The 17,133-nt window shown below is 41.4% G+C and overlaps 1 protein-coding gene across 1 annotated transcript; it reads left to right on the top strand.

Moving 5' to 3' along the window:
• Positions 1-1,491: 1,491 nt before the first annotated feature.
• Positions 1,492-9,359, top strand: LOC311113826 (tripartite motif-containing protein 16-like). The gene is made up of 6 exons (XM_084189122.1): positions 1,492-2,121; positions 2,546-2,641; positions 7,547-7,780; positions 7,899-8,058; positions 8,184-8,243; positions 8,480-9,359. The coding sequence occupies exons 1-6, from the start codon at positions 1,525-1,527 to the stop codon at positions 8,992-8,994; spliced, it is 1,662 nt and encodes a 553-aa protein (XP_084045248.1). The 5' UTR covers positions 1,492-1,524; the 3' UTR covers positions 8,995-9,359.
• Positions 9,360-17,133: the final 7,774 nt, after the last annotated feature.

The following is a 17,133-nucleotide window of genomic DNA, read 5'->3' as shown; positions in this document are numbered from 1 at the left end:
TCTAGAAGACATAGACATATCATTACATACAGTACAGAACACCATATAGAAGACATAGACATATCATTACATACAGTACAGAACACCATATAGAAGACATAGACATATCATTACATACAGTATAGAACACCATCTAGAAGACATAGACATATCATTACATACAGTATAGAACACCATATAGAAGACATATACATATCATTACATACAGTATAGAACACCATCTAGAAGACATAGACATATCATTACATACAGTATAGAACACCATCTAGAAGACATAGACATATCATTACATACAGTATAGAACACCATATAGAAGACATAGACATATCATTACATAGAGTATAGAACACCATCTAGAAGACATAGACATATCATTACATACAGTATAGAACACCATCTAGAAGACATAGACATATCATTACATACAGTATAGAACACCATCTAGAAGACATAGACATATCATTACATACAGTATAGAACACCATATAGAAGACATAGACATATCATTACATACAGTATAGAACACCATCTAGAAGACATAGACATATCATTACATACAGTATAGAACACCATCTAGAAGACATAGACATATCATTACATACAGTATATAACACCATATAGAAGACATAGACATATCATTACATAGAGTATATCATAGATGACATGTATAAATCCTTCCTTTATATTTCCTGTAACACTTTCCATTACAGTAGCCTTATTACTGGCTAGGGTTACTGCTGCTAGTACAGTGTGAGAATGAGGCATCACAGTACTTTTACACCACTGTACTAACAGAATAATTACACACCAATAAACACACTGTAATGTAAAGTGTTACATCATTCTCAATGATCAGTCAATACATACGGTATTCATTTCAGCTACTGTACATTGTATCCATTTCAAGTCCCCCTCCCCCATTGTAGCTAATTATCTATAACACATTGTACAGTTTTACAACCACGTATTAGTTATTATGGATGGTTATAGTTAGTGTCATAGCACATAAGTTTAAGGCATTACACAATTCATTAAAAGCATTATACATATGTACTTCATAGAAACTGTTACCCTTTATATATTCTAACCACTCTATTTAATTTATTCCATATTAAGGGCCCTAACCTAGGAACACAAATCTTTGTCTCTATTAACATTGTGGAAAGTTCTCTCTCTCTCTCTCTCTCTCTGTCTCTCTCTCTCTCTCTCTCTCTCTCTCTCTCTCTCTCTCTCTCTCTCTCTCTCTCTCTCTCTCTCTGTCTCTCTCTCTCTCTCTCCTCTCTCTCTCTGTCTCTCTCTCTCTCTGTCTGTCTCTCTCTCTCTCTCTCTCTCTCTCTCTCTCTCTCTCTCTCTCTCTCTCTCTCTCTCTCTCTCTCTCTCTCTCTCTCTCTCCCTCTCCCTCCCTCTAACCCCACCCCTCTGGCAGAACCAGAAGTCCCTCCCCTCACAAACTCTCTTCTGTGGAGACGAAACTTATCTAATTCTCTGTGTCGTCTGTCTGTGTGAGAGTGAACAACCGTCCAAATGGCTCAGCAGGGAGTTCTGCTGGACCAGGACCAGTTCTGTTGTTCTGTCTGTCTGGATCTACTGAAGGAACCAGTCACCATCCCCTGTGGACACAGTTACTGTAGAAGCTGTATTGAGGACTGCTGGGATCAGGATGTTCTGAAAGGGGTCTATAGCTGTCCTCAGTGCAGACAGACCTTCACTCCAAGGCCTATTCTGAGGAAAAATAACATGTTGGCTGAAGTGGTGGAGAAATTGAAGAAGACAGGACTCCAGGCTGCTCCCCCTCCTGCTCTGTGCTATGCTGGACCTGGAGATGTGGCGTGTGATGTCTGCACTGGGACCAGAAAGCAGAAAGCCCTCATGTCCTGTCTGGTGTGTCTGGCCTCTTACTGTGAGACTCACCTCCAATCTCACTATGAATTTCCTGCTTTCAAGAAGCACAAGCTGGTCAAAGCCACCACACAACTACAGGAGAAGATCTGCTCTGATCATGACAAACTGCTGGAGGTTTACTGTCGTACCGATCAGCAGTGTATCTGTTATCTGTGTACAATGGATGAACATAAAGGCCATGATACAGTGTCAGCTGCAGCAGAGAGGACTGAGAAACAGGTAAGACCAGAACTACTTGTTGGTGACTTTCTGATAAACAAAGAATTAAATATACAGTAGGAACTAAGGCTGTTTGAATATGAGATCATACAAATTAAATTCAATCCACGGCAGAACAAATATGAACACAAAACTTGAGTATATTGGGTTTGCTCCAAATGTTTCACAATTTTCTAAAGTCATACAACATTATCATTCCGAATGCCCTTTTATGAGTCCAAAGTTCAGCCTCAACCCCTTGATACATGCACACCTACCATAAAAACTATAATCATTCACATAACAACATAATAATATAATTTCACACAGACACTTCCTCAACATATGAATCCCTATATTCTATGGGTCCTATGTCCCATTACTATACTATTGATCTACTGGACAAATAAAGCTTGATAGCTCATTGAAGAGTGATTCTCCACAGAGGCAGCTGGGGATGAGTCAGCAGAAGGTCCAGCAGAGATTCCAGGAGAGAGAGAAGGAGCTGAAGGAGCTCCAACAGGCTGTGGAGTCTCTCAAGGTGAGTATTGTTGACCAGAGGAGACACACCATTTCACTTCTCTCCTCCTGTCAGAGAGAGGGAGAGAGACAGGCCTCTATCTAATCCCACTGACTCCCCTGTTGGAAACAGGACCCCTTTCAGAGAACACACGGCTTAATGTAACTGACGGGATATGAACCCGGGTCTACTGCGGGAGAAACCAACATCTTGGGGGTTCGATCCCCGGGACCACCCATACGTAAAAATGTGTTCCTACATGACTGTAAGTGCTTTGGATAAAAGCGTCTGCTAAATGGCATATTATATATTATTATGTTACACCAAGAGGATATTCCTTACTGGGCCGACACTGATTTTAAAGTCACAAGTGGGGCTACCTCATCACATAACCATGAGTAACCATGAGTGACTCATGTCCGCTATACATTAACAGAGCTCGCTCTCTCTCACTCTCTCTCAATTAAATTAAATGGGCTTTATTGACATGGGAAACATGTTACATTACCAAAGCAGGTTAAATAAATAATAAACAAAAGTGAAATCAATGATCAGAAATTAATAGTAAATGTTACACTCACAAAAGTTTCGAAGTAATAGAGACATTTCAAATGTTATAATTCAAGTGAAAACAGAGTGAGCCATTCGCCAGACTTGTCAGGGTTGAGTGTAGAGGTAACGTGGAATCACACGCAGGACACACAGAGGTTCGAAACCTTTAGTGAAGTCCAAGGAAACAAGCCAACCACGGCAACAGGCCACAGGCGAACAATAACGCACACTGGTAAGTACCAAAAATAAAAGCGCACAAAGTGCAGGACTCTCTCTAACAAAACGAATAAAGAGAGAACAGAACAGCGAACTAATACAACACGTGACATCGAACAATTACACACAACACCTGACCAAACACAAGATAACTAAATAGGACGCATAATGAACACTAACAAGGAACAGGTGTAACAAACAGACAAAACCAATCAAACATAGAAACATAGAACGGTGGCAGCTAGTACTCCGGAGACGACGACCGCCGAAGCCTGCCCGAACAAGGAGAAGGAGCAGCCTCGGCCGAAACCGTGACAAGACTGAGTTCTGGAGGTGAAATGGAAATGAATGAGGGAGAGTTAAGTGATGTAGAAGGTGTGGTGATGAGCTCAGAACCAGAGCCTGGTATCAATGGACATGATAAAGAAGAATCTGGTGCAGTAGGAGTTACATTGTAGGAGAACGTGGATCCATTCCTTTTGGCAGATCCATTTGTGGTTTCAGGATGGGTGGGAAAGGAGTTGCGTGCAGTTGAATCAGTGAAGGTAACCTGTAGTGGACTTGTGATATTTGTTTGTGTTTCTTCTGACCAGAGGGAGTGGGCGCTCCGTGTCACGCAACTTGGGTCAAGATCTGTTTCTTGCTTTGCTCTTAGGAACAGGGCACCATTGAAAGGAGTGATTTCTGGGGTAGCGTTAAGTGTGGAGGTGGAGTAATTAAGGTTGAAGAAGTGTTTGTGATTCCCGCCGTTTGGTGCAACACAGACCCGGTGGTGAGCGTGGTGAAACAGAGGAGTCACTGTCAGTATTTTTGTGTTTTGAGTCTTTACCCGATAAAGTCATGGTCGGATATCAGTTATCCTGTTAGAGCTTTTGTGCCGAATCCACTGCACTGATTCAGGTGCAACGTTTATGATCATGTTGCAGCAGTTTGTAGGAGGGATATTCCAAGATGTGGGAAGTGTGCAGGAGGGCATGGGATAGAGGATTGTGTAGTTTTGGTGGATAAAGTTGTGTGTCAACTGATGGGATGCCCATGTTGCTGGGGATCGAAAGTGTCCGGTGCGAGAGAGGTAGGTTGAGGTGGCTAGAGTCAGAGTAGTACAGAAGGTGTCGTTTGCTGAGGCAGTGAAGAAAGTAGAGGAGGATGGGTCAAGGGTGAGAGATCCTGAGAGGATCCCTGTGAGTAGTAGATCTGTGCCAGCACAGAGGGATAGGCCAACGAGTGATATACAGTGGGGGAAGAAAGTATTTAGTCAGCCACCAATTGTGCAAGTTCTCCCACCTAAAAAGATGAGAGAGGCCTGTAATTTTCATCATAGGTACACATCAACTATGACAGACATCTTGCTTGTTTGTAGGTGACCAAATACTTATTTTCCACCATAATTTGCAAATAAATTCATTACAAATCCTACAATGTGATTTTTTGGCAAAAAAAATCTCATTTTGTCAGTCATAGTTGACGTGTACCTATGATGAAAATTACAGGCCTCTCTCATCTTTTTAAGCGGGAGAACTTGCACAATTGGTGGCTGACTAAATACTTTTTCCCCCCACTGTATGCTTTAGTAAAGTTAGCTTCTTAGCGTTCATAGCAATGGTTATCAACTGTACCGCAGAAATGGAACGTAAATCACAGAAAATGGATGTTGTGGTGGCAGCTGCAGAGAAGTATTTGGGCATACAAGATTAGACTTCAGAAGAGTTACAGGGTGTATTGAGTGGTGGTGTCCCGTCCTCCCAGACCGTTGGCATGGTACAGGATCAGATAGGGTCAAATTAGTGGAATGGGGTACTGGGTATTTAATGTGTAGGGTTAGTTGGAAGGGTGTTTTTTTTAAAAATTATTATAGTTTCCCCTTTTCCCATGTTGTATCACCAAGTAAAATGGATTTATATTATAGTCCAGTAGGGGCGGTAATGCAACATATTGGATACCAACCGCCGTTAAACTCCAAAGAAGAAGACATTTTATATTACGCTATGTACAGTGTTGTAACGATGACTCTGTCTCTCTCATTCCATCACTTTTGCAGTAGTTGGTTGTGTGGGTCTCTGGTTATGAATGGGGTGCTGACAGACAATCATTGATGGATATTTATAGAGCTCTGATCAGGACAACAATTGATTATGAGTGTATATTTTATGGAACAGCGGCAAAGACATAATCCAGTATATAGCTTTAAGAATATGTATTGGTGCATTTATATCAACATCTGTATGTGCCTTACTGGTGGAGGCAGGTGAGATGCCTTTGGATATACAGCGTAAAAAATGGTCATCATCTTATTGGGTTAGGTTGAGAGGCTGTGAGGTTGAGCATCCCACTGCTACTGTTCTATAAACTACTGTTCTTTACAGATCTGACACAGTTGCCACCTCAGATAATGAGCCTAGCAAGTGTCGTGAATGAGGTATGTAGTACCCACAGAAGGCCACAGGGAGGAGCAAGAGAGCTATAATCCTATTCATTTTTTTTGCTTTAAATACCCTAAACCTAACAATCAATCAATCAATCAAATGTGTTTATAAAGTCCTTTTTACATCAGCAGATGTCACAAAGTGCTATACAGAAACTCTAACCCTACTTATAACCTATTTTAGCTTTAACTCTTTTCACTTTGCTTTATATTAGTCATTTTATTATAGGTATTATTGCAAGGCAGAACACTTGATAAACAACACATTTGTTTTATTTTTTAAATGTGGTTTGAACTGGGTGTGACCTAGTAACCTCTATGTGAAAGTCCAGCAATTGGCATTTCATAGGTGGGGCAGGTTTGAGACTGATCTACAGAATTAATACGAAAAATACACTTTATTTCTCAGCTGCCTCACCAATGTCTTTACGTGAATTAATAACTTTTAATTGCTAAATGTTTCAAATAGATGGCTGCATAAGACCACAAACATCAGTTATAGGCTACAAGCATAACATAGCATGTAACCAAAGACCATCTCCTATGATTTTCTAAAAAGGTCACTCATTACTTTACAGTTAGCTATATATCTCGTATTAGGCCTGTGTTGCTTTTGGGAGAGCAACAAAATATTAACTCTAGCAGGTATTGAACCCCGGCCAAATAATCACTAGTCAGATGCACTAACCTCAACCCTAGTAAACATGCATTATGACATCATCTTAATATCTCATATATTCCAGCCCACCAATAAATCATGCAACCATCGCGGTTAGAAAATCTACCTCAACATGCCCCTCGCTTGTGCTAGAAGGCAGAGTGCTCGCTGCCGCTGACGGCACAAGCTTTTTGCGGGGCTTGTTGAGTTGGCTACTTGTTCGAGAAGGCAGAGTGGCTCTGTGCTGGTTGATGAATTTGACAATTAATTTACTAGAAAAATACATTTTTGTCGACCAGAGGTGACTGAATTGCTGCTGGAGAGAGTCATGGGGGAGGTCCAGGAGGCTCTGCCTGACCCAGTGAGGAGGGGGCTGGAGCAGCCTGAGGAGGGGCCACCACCGTTTCCACCACTGCAAGTGACAGCAGAGACTGGGGACTGGCAGGAGAGTCTGGAGGACTTACTGACTTTTAACACTCTGAGCCTGGGGGAGTTTGAGGAGGTGGGGGGTAAGGTGCTGTACACCCTCAGTGTCAAGGTTAGACACATCAGGAGCTTAGCGGGAGTGAAGGGGCATCAGTGGCAGGGGGTTGTGGGGGCTGAGAGCATGGCAGGGTATAGGTGGAGGGTGCTCTATAAGCTCCCAGTGCTGGAAAGGTCAGGGGTCCTCCAGTGGAGGGTATTACATGGAGCCCTGGACACCAATAGCTGGTTGGCTCGGGTTGACCTGGGAGTTGGGGAGGGGTGTCCGTTTTCTGCAATGACAGACTGTTCATCATGTTTTTTCTGTGTTGCCAGGGTAATGCCATTACTGTTGACGCCTTAGGTTTGAGTTTGAGTTGTACAAAATGATCAACAGTTTGGAGATGATTCAGGAGGTATGGGGGCTCAGGGGGGCTGGATGGACGGTTGGAATGTGGTGCTGGATGGTGTATTGTACTGTGGTGTTGGGTACTGGATAATGTGATTGTGTAGAGGTTGTGGTGTCACGCAATGTGCTTTTAGGGGTGGGGGTGTTAGTGTAATGAGGATGGCTCATTAAAGTAAGACAAGTCTCTCTCTCTCTCTCTCTTAACAGAGCTCTGCACAGGCAGCAGTGGTGGACAGTGATAAGATATTTACTGAGCTGATCCGCTCCATTGAGAGAAGGCGCTCTGAGGTGAAGGAGCTGATCAGAGCCCAAGAGAAGGCTCAAGTGAGTCAAGCTGAAGGACTCCTGGAGCAACTGGAGCAGGAGATAGCTGAGCTGAGGAAGAGAAGCACTGAGCTGGAGCAGCTCTCACACACAGAGGATCACATACATTTCCTCCAGGTAACTAAACTGCCTTGATACATGTGATATGAAATTAAAACTCTCAATCATTTGGTTCTGCTCCCTCTCACTCTCTCTCTCTCTCTCTCTCTCTCCCTCTCTCTCTCTCTCTCTCCAGAGTTATCAGTCTCTCTCCAGTACCAGTGTATCTTCAGACTTACCCAGCATCGTTGTCCGTCCTCTTCAGTACTTTGGAGATGTGAGTAAGACTGTGTCTGAACTGAGAGAGAAACTAGAAGATGTCCTTCAAGGAGAATGGACCAAGATCTCCACTACAGGTGTGTTGAAAATAATAAGAACATCAACTTTAGACCATTGAAAGTTCCCTACTAGTCATATACATGTGGAATATGGTGTGATGATAACATTCCCTCTCTCTGTGAATGTGTTTGTGTGTCTGTAGTGAATATAGTGGATGTTGTACTGCCTCCAGAGCCCAAGACCAGAGAACAGTTCTTACAATGTGAGTCTCTTTATTCTGAAGTAACTAACAGTCTCTTTTTACTGACACTCCTAACAATCCCTCTAGAAATATATAGCAATAGTAGATCTAATCAAAGACTGGGTATCTATCTGACTCCTCATATTTCTCTGATTTGATCTCTGCTGTGCTCTAATCAAAGACAGGGTAGATACAGTATCTGACTTCACTTATTGTTCTAACTCCCCTCATTGGTCTCTGCTCTGCTCTTCTCCCAGATTCCTGTCAGCTCACACTGGACCCAAACACAGCAGGCACACACCTCTTTCTGTCTGAAGGGAACAGAAAGGTGACACGTACAGGCCAAGACCAACACTATCCTGTTCATCCAGACAGATTCACAAACTACAGTATGGTTCTGTGTAGAGAGGGTCTGTCTGGACGCTGTTACTGGGAGGTGGAGTGGAGTGGGCTGTTTGTTTATACAGCAGTCTCATATAAAGACATCAGCAGAGCAGGGACAGATTGTGGATTTGGAGAGAATGACAAGTCCTGGAGTTTACACTACTATAGTGGTGGTTATTTGTTCAGACACAATAATGTTGAGACTAAAGGATCAGGCCCTCAGTCCTCCAGAGTAGGAGTGGACCTGGATCACAAGGCAGGTACTCTGTCCTTCTACAGTGTCTCTGACACAATGACCCTCCTCCACAGAGTCCAGACCACATTCACTCAGCCCCTCTATCCTGGGTTTTGGCTCAATAATGGTACTGCTGAGCTGGTTAAACTGTAGTAGGGTCCACATAGATACTAGTCACACTGGTGTAGTCTATAGCTGAGCTGGTTAAACTGTAGTAGGGTCCACATAGATACTAGTCATGCTGGTGTAGTCTATAGCTGAGCTGGTTAAACTGTAGTAGGGTCCACATAGATACTAGTCATGCTGGTGTAGTCTATAGCTGAGCTGGTTAAACTGTAGTAGGGTCAACATAGATACTAGTCATGCTGGTGTAGTCTATAGCTGAGCTGGTTAAACTGTAGTAGGGTCCACATAGATACTAGTCATGCTGGTGTAGTCTATAGCTGAGCTGGTTAAACTGTAGTAGGGTCCACATAGATACTAGTCATGCTGGTGGTGATGGTCCCCAGATATAATACTCTGTTTTTCTGTACAATAATTTTTGTCTGACTGATTTAATCTTCAGAGTTTAATTAAAACTTAATGTATTTTTATCAAATGCAATGTTTTAATTGGCTACATTTACATGAATCATGATGTTTGCTGTTAATGTATGTTGGTTGGCATTCAGAACCATTGAAATGTTTTCTCAATTGGTTCTCTGTCTCAATCTAATTTTCCTCAGTTGCATGGAACAGGTAGTATTACTTACTTGCTAATTGAACTATATGGGCCGGTTTCCCGGACACAGATTAAGCCTAGTCCTAGACTAAAAAGCATGTTCAATGGAGAAGTCCGGGAAACCGACCCTAAGTTTGGCATCTTTTATTCTCCCATACTGCTCAGTCAAGGAACATTAAACCTGTCCAACAGGTGGTGCTATTAACCAAACAATAAAAACAGCAGATATCTTGACTTGCCACTCAGTATATCAGTAATGTTCAGAATTGTACTTTAATATAATTGGAGATTGATGGTCTTTTTAATCCACTATCTAGAGTCAGGAACAGATGAAGTTAGGTCTGCTACTGTTCAGTTATTAAATATGATTCATGGTGATGGGAAATAAAAAATACATCTAGTAGTAGTTTTCCTTTGCTATTTATTCCAAGGTGTGTCTTTAACTTGTAAATGGATTATGTTGAAGCTGGCATGTGGTGTGGATGATAGAATAGAGTGAATAGAGGAGAGAAGAGAGGAGGAGAGGAGAACATAATATAGAAGACAGATAAGATAGAGAGAGAATTCATACCCAGGGGAGTTACTGACTCTGGCCCAAATGACACCCTGTTCCCTACGTAGTGCACTAGGCTACTTCTGACCAGATCTAAAGTAGTGCACTACATAGGGAATAGGGTGGAGATTGGAGATTTGCTCACTGGCATTAGAATATTAGACTATCATACTGCAATGTTAGTGGTTGCCTCATTAGAATATTAGAATATTATACTGTAATGTTAGTGGTTGCCTCGTTAGAATATTAGAACATCATACTGTAATGTTAGTGGTTGCCTCATTAGAATATCATACTGTAATGTTAGTGGTTGCCTCGTTAGAATATTAGAACATCATACTGTAATGTTAGTGGTTGCCTCATTAGAATATTAGAATATCATACCGTAATGTTAGTGGTTGCCTCATTAGAATATTAGAACATCATACTGTAATGTTAGTGGTTGCCTCATTAGAATATTAGAATATCATACTGTAATGTTAGTGGTTGCCTCATTAGAATATTAGAACATCATACTGTAATGTTAGTGGTTGCCTCATTAGAATATTAGAATATCATACTGTAATGTTAGTGGTTGCCTCATTAGAATATTAGAATATCATACTGTAATGTTAGTGGTTGCCTCATTAGAATATTAGAATATCATACTGTAATGTTAGTGGTTGCCTCGTTAGAATATTAGAACATCATACTGTAATGTTAGTGGTTGCCTCATTAGAATATCATACTGTAATGTTAGTGGTTGCCTCATTAGAATATTAGTTTTTTACAATCACTTTGGCACTAATTTCAGAACCTTGACGTCATTTTTCAAAAATCTAGACACAAAACTCACAACCAATGATCAAAATGCACATTTTTCAAAACTCTAACACATTTGTCAATTGCTTGGATACAATACACATAAAACTAAGATCATTTGTTCATTTAACAAAAATCACCTGTTCAATATGACACAACGTAACATCAAAGTACTACTAATTCAAAAGGCAATTCACACATTACATTTCAGATGAGTGTCTATTCATTTCATTACAATTATCCAACTATCAATTGATACAACTGCTCAAAATGATAAGTAACTGTTGCATTACTCTTAATGCATAGTTGTATGGAAACAGACAAACAATATTCCATGTTTAGATCATGAAAGTTTCAAAGTAACGAGATTCATTGTCACCAATTAGCGTGGAGCATGAACCAATTAGACTACATTATCTATGGATGTAATATTTAATCATCATTCTTTATCAGACACCGTTTCTATGGTCCCATGTACCACCTTTTCAGACTATTTACAGTATTGACATTACTGCACTGTATTGATGCAGGCCCTTGTAATTGCTTATCCAATTCTGCCAACTCGTTACTGATGATTGAGTTCACTTTGTGGAACGAGTATATAAAGAATTGATTGGGATCCACTTGCAACAACATAGTGATACGTACTGTAACATGGAGCCGGCAGGTGATCCAGGTCACAATAAAGGTCAAGCAGTGGTGGGAGGAAGACGTGTTGGTCAAAGGAATGGCAGGGGACAAGCACCACTTCTGAGAGGTGGTCGTGGGCCTCGTTTGAGAGGTGTGGGGGAACGTCGTAGAGGACAAGGCCACGGACCAAGACAGCGTTAGCAACCGTAAAGAGTGCAATGAAATCCGAGCAATAGTTGTAGACCATGTCATAAATCATGGCATGACAATGACTGAGGCGGCTACAATGATACAACCAAACCTCAGAAGGTCAACCGTGGCCTCAATAATCAGTCCTTTCCGCAATGAGAACCGGTAAGTCGTCAGCATGCACTAAACATTATGCTACTCTCAATTGTCAAATGACTAGGGGTGTAACGATTTGTTTTAACAACGATTCGATTCGTATCACGATTCGTGGTTGTCGATACGATTCAAGGACGATATTGGTTCATTTAGAACGATACGATCCGAAACGATTCAGTGACTTGAAATCGATTCAGTAACCTTTTAGCCAAAAATTCAACCAGTGTGACTGAAATAAATACCTGGTAACCAGTTGCATTTTAATGGCTGGCAATAGTCTTGATATTTTTAACAGTGTTTCATGCCTCCATGCAGACCATCTGGTATTATGAAACTTACCCATACCTACGTTGACAGCAGCCCCGTCTGTGCAACTTTGTTGTCCAGTCATCCAAGCCTGTGTCCTGGAAAAGTCTCACAAGTCCGTCTGTTATGGCCTGTGCGGTTCGGTCAGCACCCAATTCAATCAGTCCAATAAAGTCCGAAGTAAACTCTCCGTTGCTGGACACAATGTAAACTATTTCCTGCTCAGTTTTTGTGATGTCCTCAGATCCATCAAAAAGCATTCAGTAAAGGAACATCCTCAGAATAGGAAGACATGGGACGTGCGTGTTTAGCTTTATGGAAAGAGAAAAATATTAAACAGAGCTTGCCGCTGTTCTTCATTCAGCTTGTCTCGCTATCTGGCAAGTGGGCGACTGGACATTTATTCTCGGCTAGCTTTTAGCAATGGCTTGCGCCACATTCGTGTGCTCCTTGCTCTTTTCATGTTGGTCAAATAAAGGATGGTTGAAATTCTTTGAGCCTTTATAAAATGCACCTGTTTTGTCTGCTAGATGTGGATTTGAGCGGCAAATCTTGCACCACATTTCAGTGCGCTCATCGTTAGCTTCAAGCCACTGCACATCTTGGAGCCACTTTTCCGAAAAAAGTATTTTCTTCGGCTCTGGCTCCAGTTGGCGTTTCTTTGTAGGTGGCGAAACGCCAAAAAGGCTGCTTAATGTCTGTTGCTTTTTGGACATCCCTGACAGTAGTTGACAAGCAACATGTCATGTGTAAGGTTAGATGAGAAGATCGGTCAAGTACGCAAAGGCGCGTAGTAATTTGTCGCGCTTGCGTATCTGCGTACCAGTTATGTGCACCCCTGCATATAAAGTCTGACGTGCTTAAATCCAATGGGTTATTTCCTAGTATCGATACAATCGATTTATTACATTTTAAAACGATGTTAGATCAATATATGTTGTCCAAAAGGCCAACTCGCCGCGCACAGATCGATGTAGTTGAATCATATGAATATAAATCGATACATCGATGTAGTCGATGAATCGTTACACCCCTACAAATGACTGCATACCAATGTGTATCACAGAGTAGGTGATGTGACCAAGTGTCTCCTTACTGTAATGTTCCCTGTAGAATTGAGGCAGAGGCAAAATTCTGACTGACCAACAAGAGCAGGCTGTGGTCGATTTGGTTCGGGCCAGAAATGATATTCGCCTTACAGAAAATCGCCAGCATATCTTAGACAATGAAGATATGTTTAACAATGTGGAATCCATAAGTTTGCCGACCATTGCACGCATGCTGAAAAGGCACCAGGTGTCTTTAAAACAACTATACCATGTGCCTTTTGAAAGAAATGCAGACAGAGTGAAGCAAATGAGGACTGAGTATGTTCAGGTATGTTCAGTTTCAAGATGGCTGTTGTAATAAAATTCCATAATAATTCTACATTGTACAGTAATCAGTAAATCTCTTTCCAAAATGTATTTCTAGAGGGTGATGGAGCTGGATGCTGATGACAACCATCACAAATTCATATATTTGGATGAGGCAGGCTTTAACCTGGCCAAGACAAGGAGAAGAGGTCGGAATTTCATTGGCCAGCAGGCAACCATCCAAGTACCTGGACAACATGGGGCCAACGTTACCATGTGTGCGGCTATATCAGAAGATGGTGTGGTGGGACGCAGACCTCGTATTGGATCATATAATGAAGCTCTCCTTGTAACCTTCCTTGATGAGCTCGATCAGGTCTGTAGAGCTGATGGTGTGACCTATGTCATTGTGTGGGATAATGTCAGGTTCCACCATGCTCATATGGTGCAAGCATGGTTTCAGGCCCATGCACAATTTACCACCCTGTATTTACCCCCATACTCTCCTTTCCTTAACCCGATTGAGGAATTTCTCTCCACATGGAGATGGAAGGTTTATGATAGGCGCCCTCATGAACAAGTCACTCTTCTCCAGGCCATGGATGACGCATGCAATGACGTCACGGCAGACCAGTGTCAGGCCTGGATTCGCCATGCCCGAAGGTTTTTTCCAAGATGTTTGGCTAATGAAAACATCCACTGTGATATAGATGAGAACCTGTGGCCAAATCCACAAGACAGAGTTGATGAAAATGTAGAAGTACAGTAATCACTGCTATGTTTTGCTTTTTACAGTACAAGCAAGCAAGTTGAAGAACACTGCATTTGATGTTTTACAGTACTGTATTGTTTTTCATCAATATATTTCAGATTTTGTTCAATGATTCCACTGTGTCTGTAGTATTATCTCTATTACTGCAGTACTTTTACAGGGATGTATTTACATGTAGTACCATAATGAAACATGTATCACCTGTTCTGTACTACAATATTTAATGATTGTTCGTACAATGACACAGTGAAACTATCGGTTGCTTGTGTGTGGGTGATCTAAATTAACGTTTCATTGGTATTTCACAATACATTTGTTTTTTGAACAAATGATTGTGCAAGTGCAAGAGTTCTTTAAAGATATGAATGCACAATGCAATGTTTTGAACATTGGACAGCCTGTTACAAGTGATGACCGTTTTGAGTTTTGTGTCTAGAGTTTTGAAAAATGACGTCAAGGTTCTGAAATTAGTGCCAAAGTGATTGTAAAAAACTGTAACAGTCTTCCAATAGGGCTATGATCTGGTTCAATTCCCCTTTTTTAACATTATTGTAAGAAAATAAATCATTAGACATAGCACATTGTTTGTAGCCTGGTCCCAGATCTGTTAGTGGTCTTGCTAAACAGATGGCATGATAGCACATACAGACTGACACTCAGGCTTCAGACTTTTACTGTCTACCTGATCACCTCTTGGCTGTTGCAATCCTCTGGAAATGTGTCTCTTTTTCTCTTGATGTAAACTGTAGTACTGGCAAACCAGTCAAATCAGAAACTGGGATCATTGTTGATCCATTTATGATCAGATGAGAATAGTTAAATCACCCATGTACATGTATGAATCCAAACAATTCAGTTGTCTGAATCACTTACTGAATCAATGTGGTCTTTCAAAATAAAAGTCAAAATCATGACATTGGAATTGCTCTGTTATTGAATTGATTGACACAATGAATCAGCTATTTCCAGTCATCTATGTAGCAGTATATCCACAGGGGGAGGAAGTGCAGGGAGATGCCTCTGATATGACTGGGTGTCAGGTGGAAGGAGATCACAGAGCCTGGCACAGAGAAGAGAGGAAGACTGGGAAGAGAAAGAAACATTCATTTGGTTCAAACGTCTCTTGTCTGTCTCTAATACACCAGTAGGGGTCATCCTAACCCTAGCTTCCAGAGTTCACAATACTATCCTCCATGTTGGCAGTTGGTTCCAACACTCCACATTCTAACTTCATCTCAACTACATATGGTGTCCATTGACATTGTAAATCTCCAACCCAGTTTGTCTCTGTGTACGAACAGTGTAGCAGCAATAGGTGTGTCAGAAATACGTGCTGGCTCTCTGTCACTCACAGGCAGGGGTGACGAGGGCCTCAGCCAGCCCCAGTAGGATGTACTGGCGAGCCAGCTGGAAGCAGGCCATGGAGGACACCTGGAGCACCTTCCCTGACAGGGCCTGCTCCGTCAGAGGATAGCCCTTCCTGTGGACCTCAGACAGGCCCGCTACCAGGACAGACTGGGCCGCACACGCATGACCCAGCACTGAGAGAGGAGAGGAGGGAGGGGAGAGAAACAGAGAGAGAGGGAGAGATTAACATTGACTGGCTCATTGATGTGGATGGTATTTGTGTCTGTGTCTGTGTGTGTGTGTGTGTCTGTGTGTGTGTGTCGTGAATGTGTCTGTGTCTGTGTGTGTTTGTGCGTGTGTGTGTCTCTGTCTGTGTGTGTGTTTGTGTGTGTCTGTGTGTGTGTGCCGTGTGTGTGCTTACTGATGACTCTGTCGGGGGAGAAGGGTGTTGTGATCTCCACATGAATCTAGGTAGCCATAACCAAATCAGTTAGTCACTGAGAGACGATATATCAATACAGAGATGGGCAAAATATACTGTACATCAAAAATGGATCTTGTTAAAAATACAAGATACTCTAAAGATTAATGTATCAAACTAAAATACAAAATACTTTTGTAGTTGTATGTAGATAAAATACAAATACATACAGGTAAATACATTTGCTAGTACACACCTTCACTACAACAACATTCTCAGTGACGGAAGAAAACAGCTTTTACTTTCTATGACTGTGATATGAGATTGTTTATCTAAATTAGTTGAATGTACTGATGGTAAGTCTCTGGATATACTGTGATATGAGGTTGTTTATCTACCTTAATTGAATGTACTGATGGTAAGTCTCTCTGGATATGAGTCTCTGCTAAATGACTAAAATGTAAATGTAAAAATGAACAATTGCAAAGCACAATGGGTATTATTATTGGTCTTCTTTCAGGTGCAGAGCTCATTATTTTAATACCCAGCATGCTTTTCAAGTGTTATTTTTTCATGTATATTTAGTTCATTTAGCAGACGCTCTTATTACACCATAGTGCTATCAGACTTCTGATACTAATGCAGGGTGAGAGCGGTGCCACAAGATGTGCACCGCTATAAAAAATGGTATTGAAAAGTATTTAGTATTTTGAAAATACATTGGAGTGTAGTTCAGCCCAGCATAATTCAAATGACTAAATACTCAGAAGTAATTAAAATATGTATTTCAAATACATGTAACATAAATACTAACTATCTCTGCCTACTACCCAACACTCTGTCACACTTCCTTATCAAAGAAACCACACCCCCTCTACATACAGAGTACACAGTCAAGTAGGAAGCCCCTCCCTGTCCTCTGGTGTAGAGTTACATAAAACAGAAAGTCATCTTTGACACTGAACAGAAAGTAATCTTTAACACTGAACAGAAAGTAATCTTTGACACTGCCATTGCTTAACCTACAGGAGAGAGCACCAAA

Source organism: Coregonus lavaretus (assembly GCF_964263955.1).
Source record: "Coregonus lavaretus genome assembly, contig: HAP1_SCAFFOLD_502, whole genome shotgun sequence".
Classification (NCBI taxonomy): Eukaryota; Metazoa; Chordata; class Actinopteri; order Salmoniformes; family Salmonidae; genus Coregonus; species Coregonus lavaretus.
Note: the sequence above shows the minus strand (reverse complement) of the source record. Positions and strands in the feature narration are given on the sequence as shown.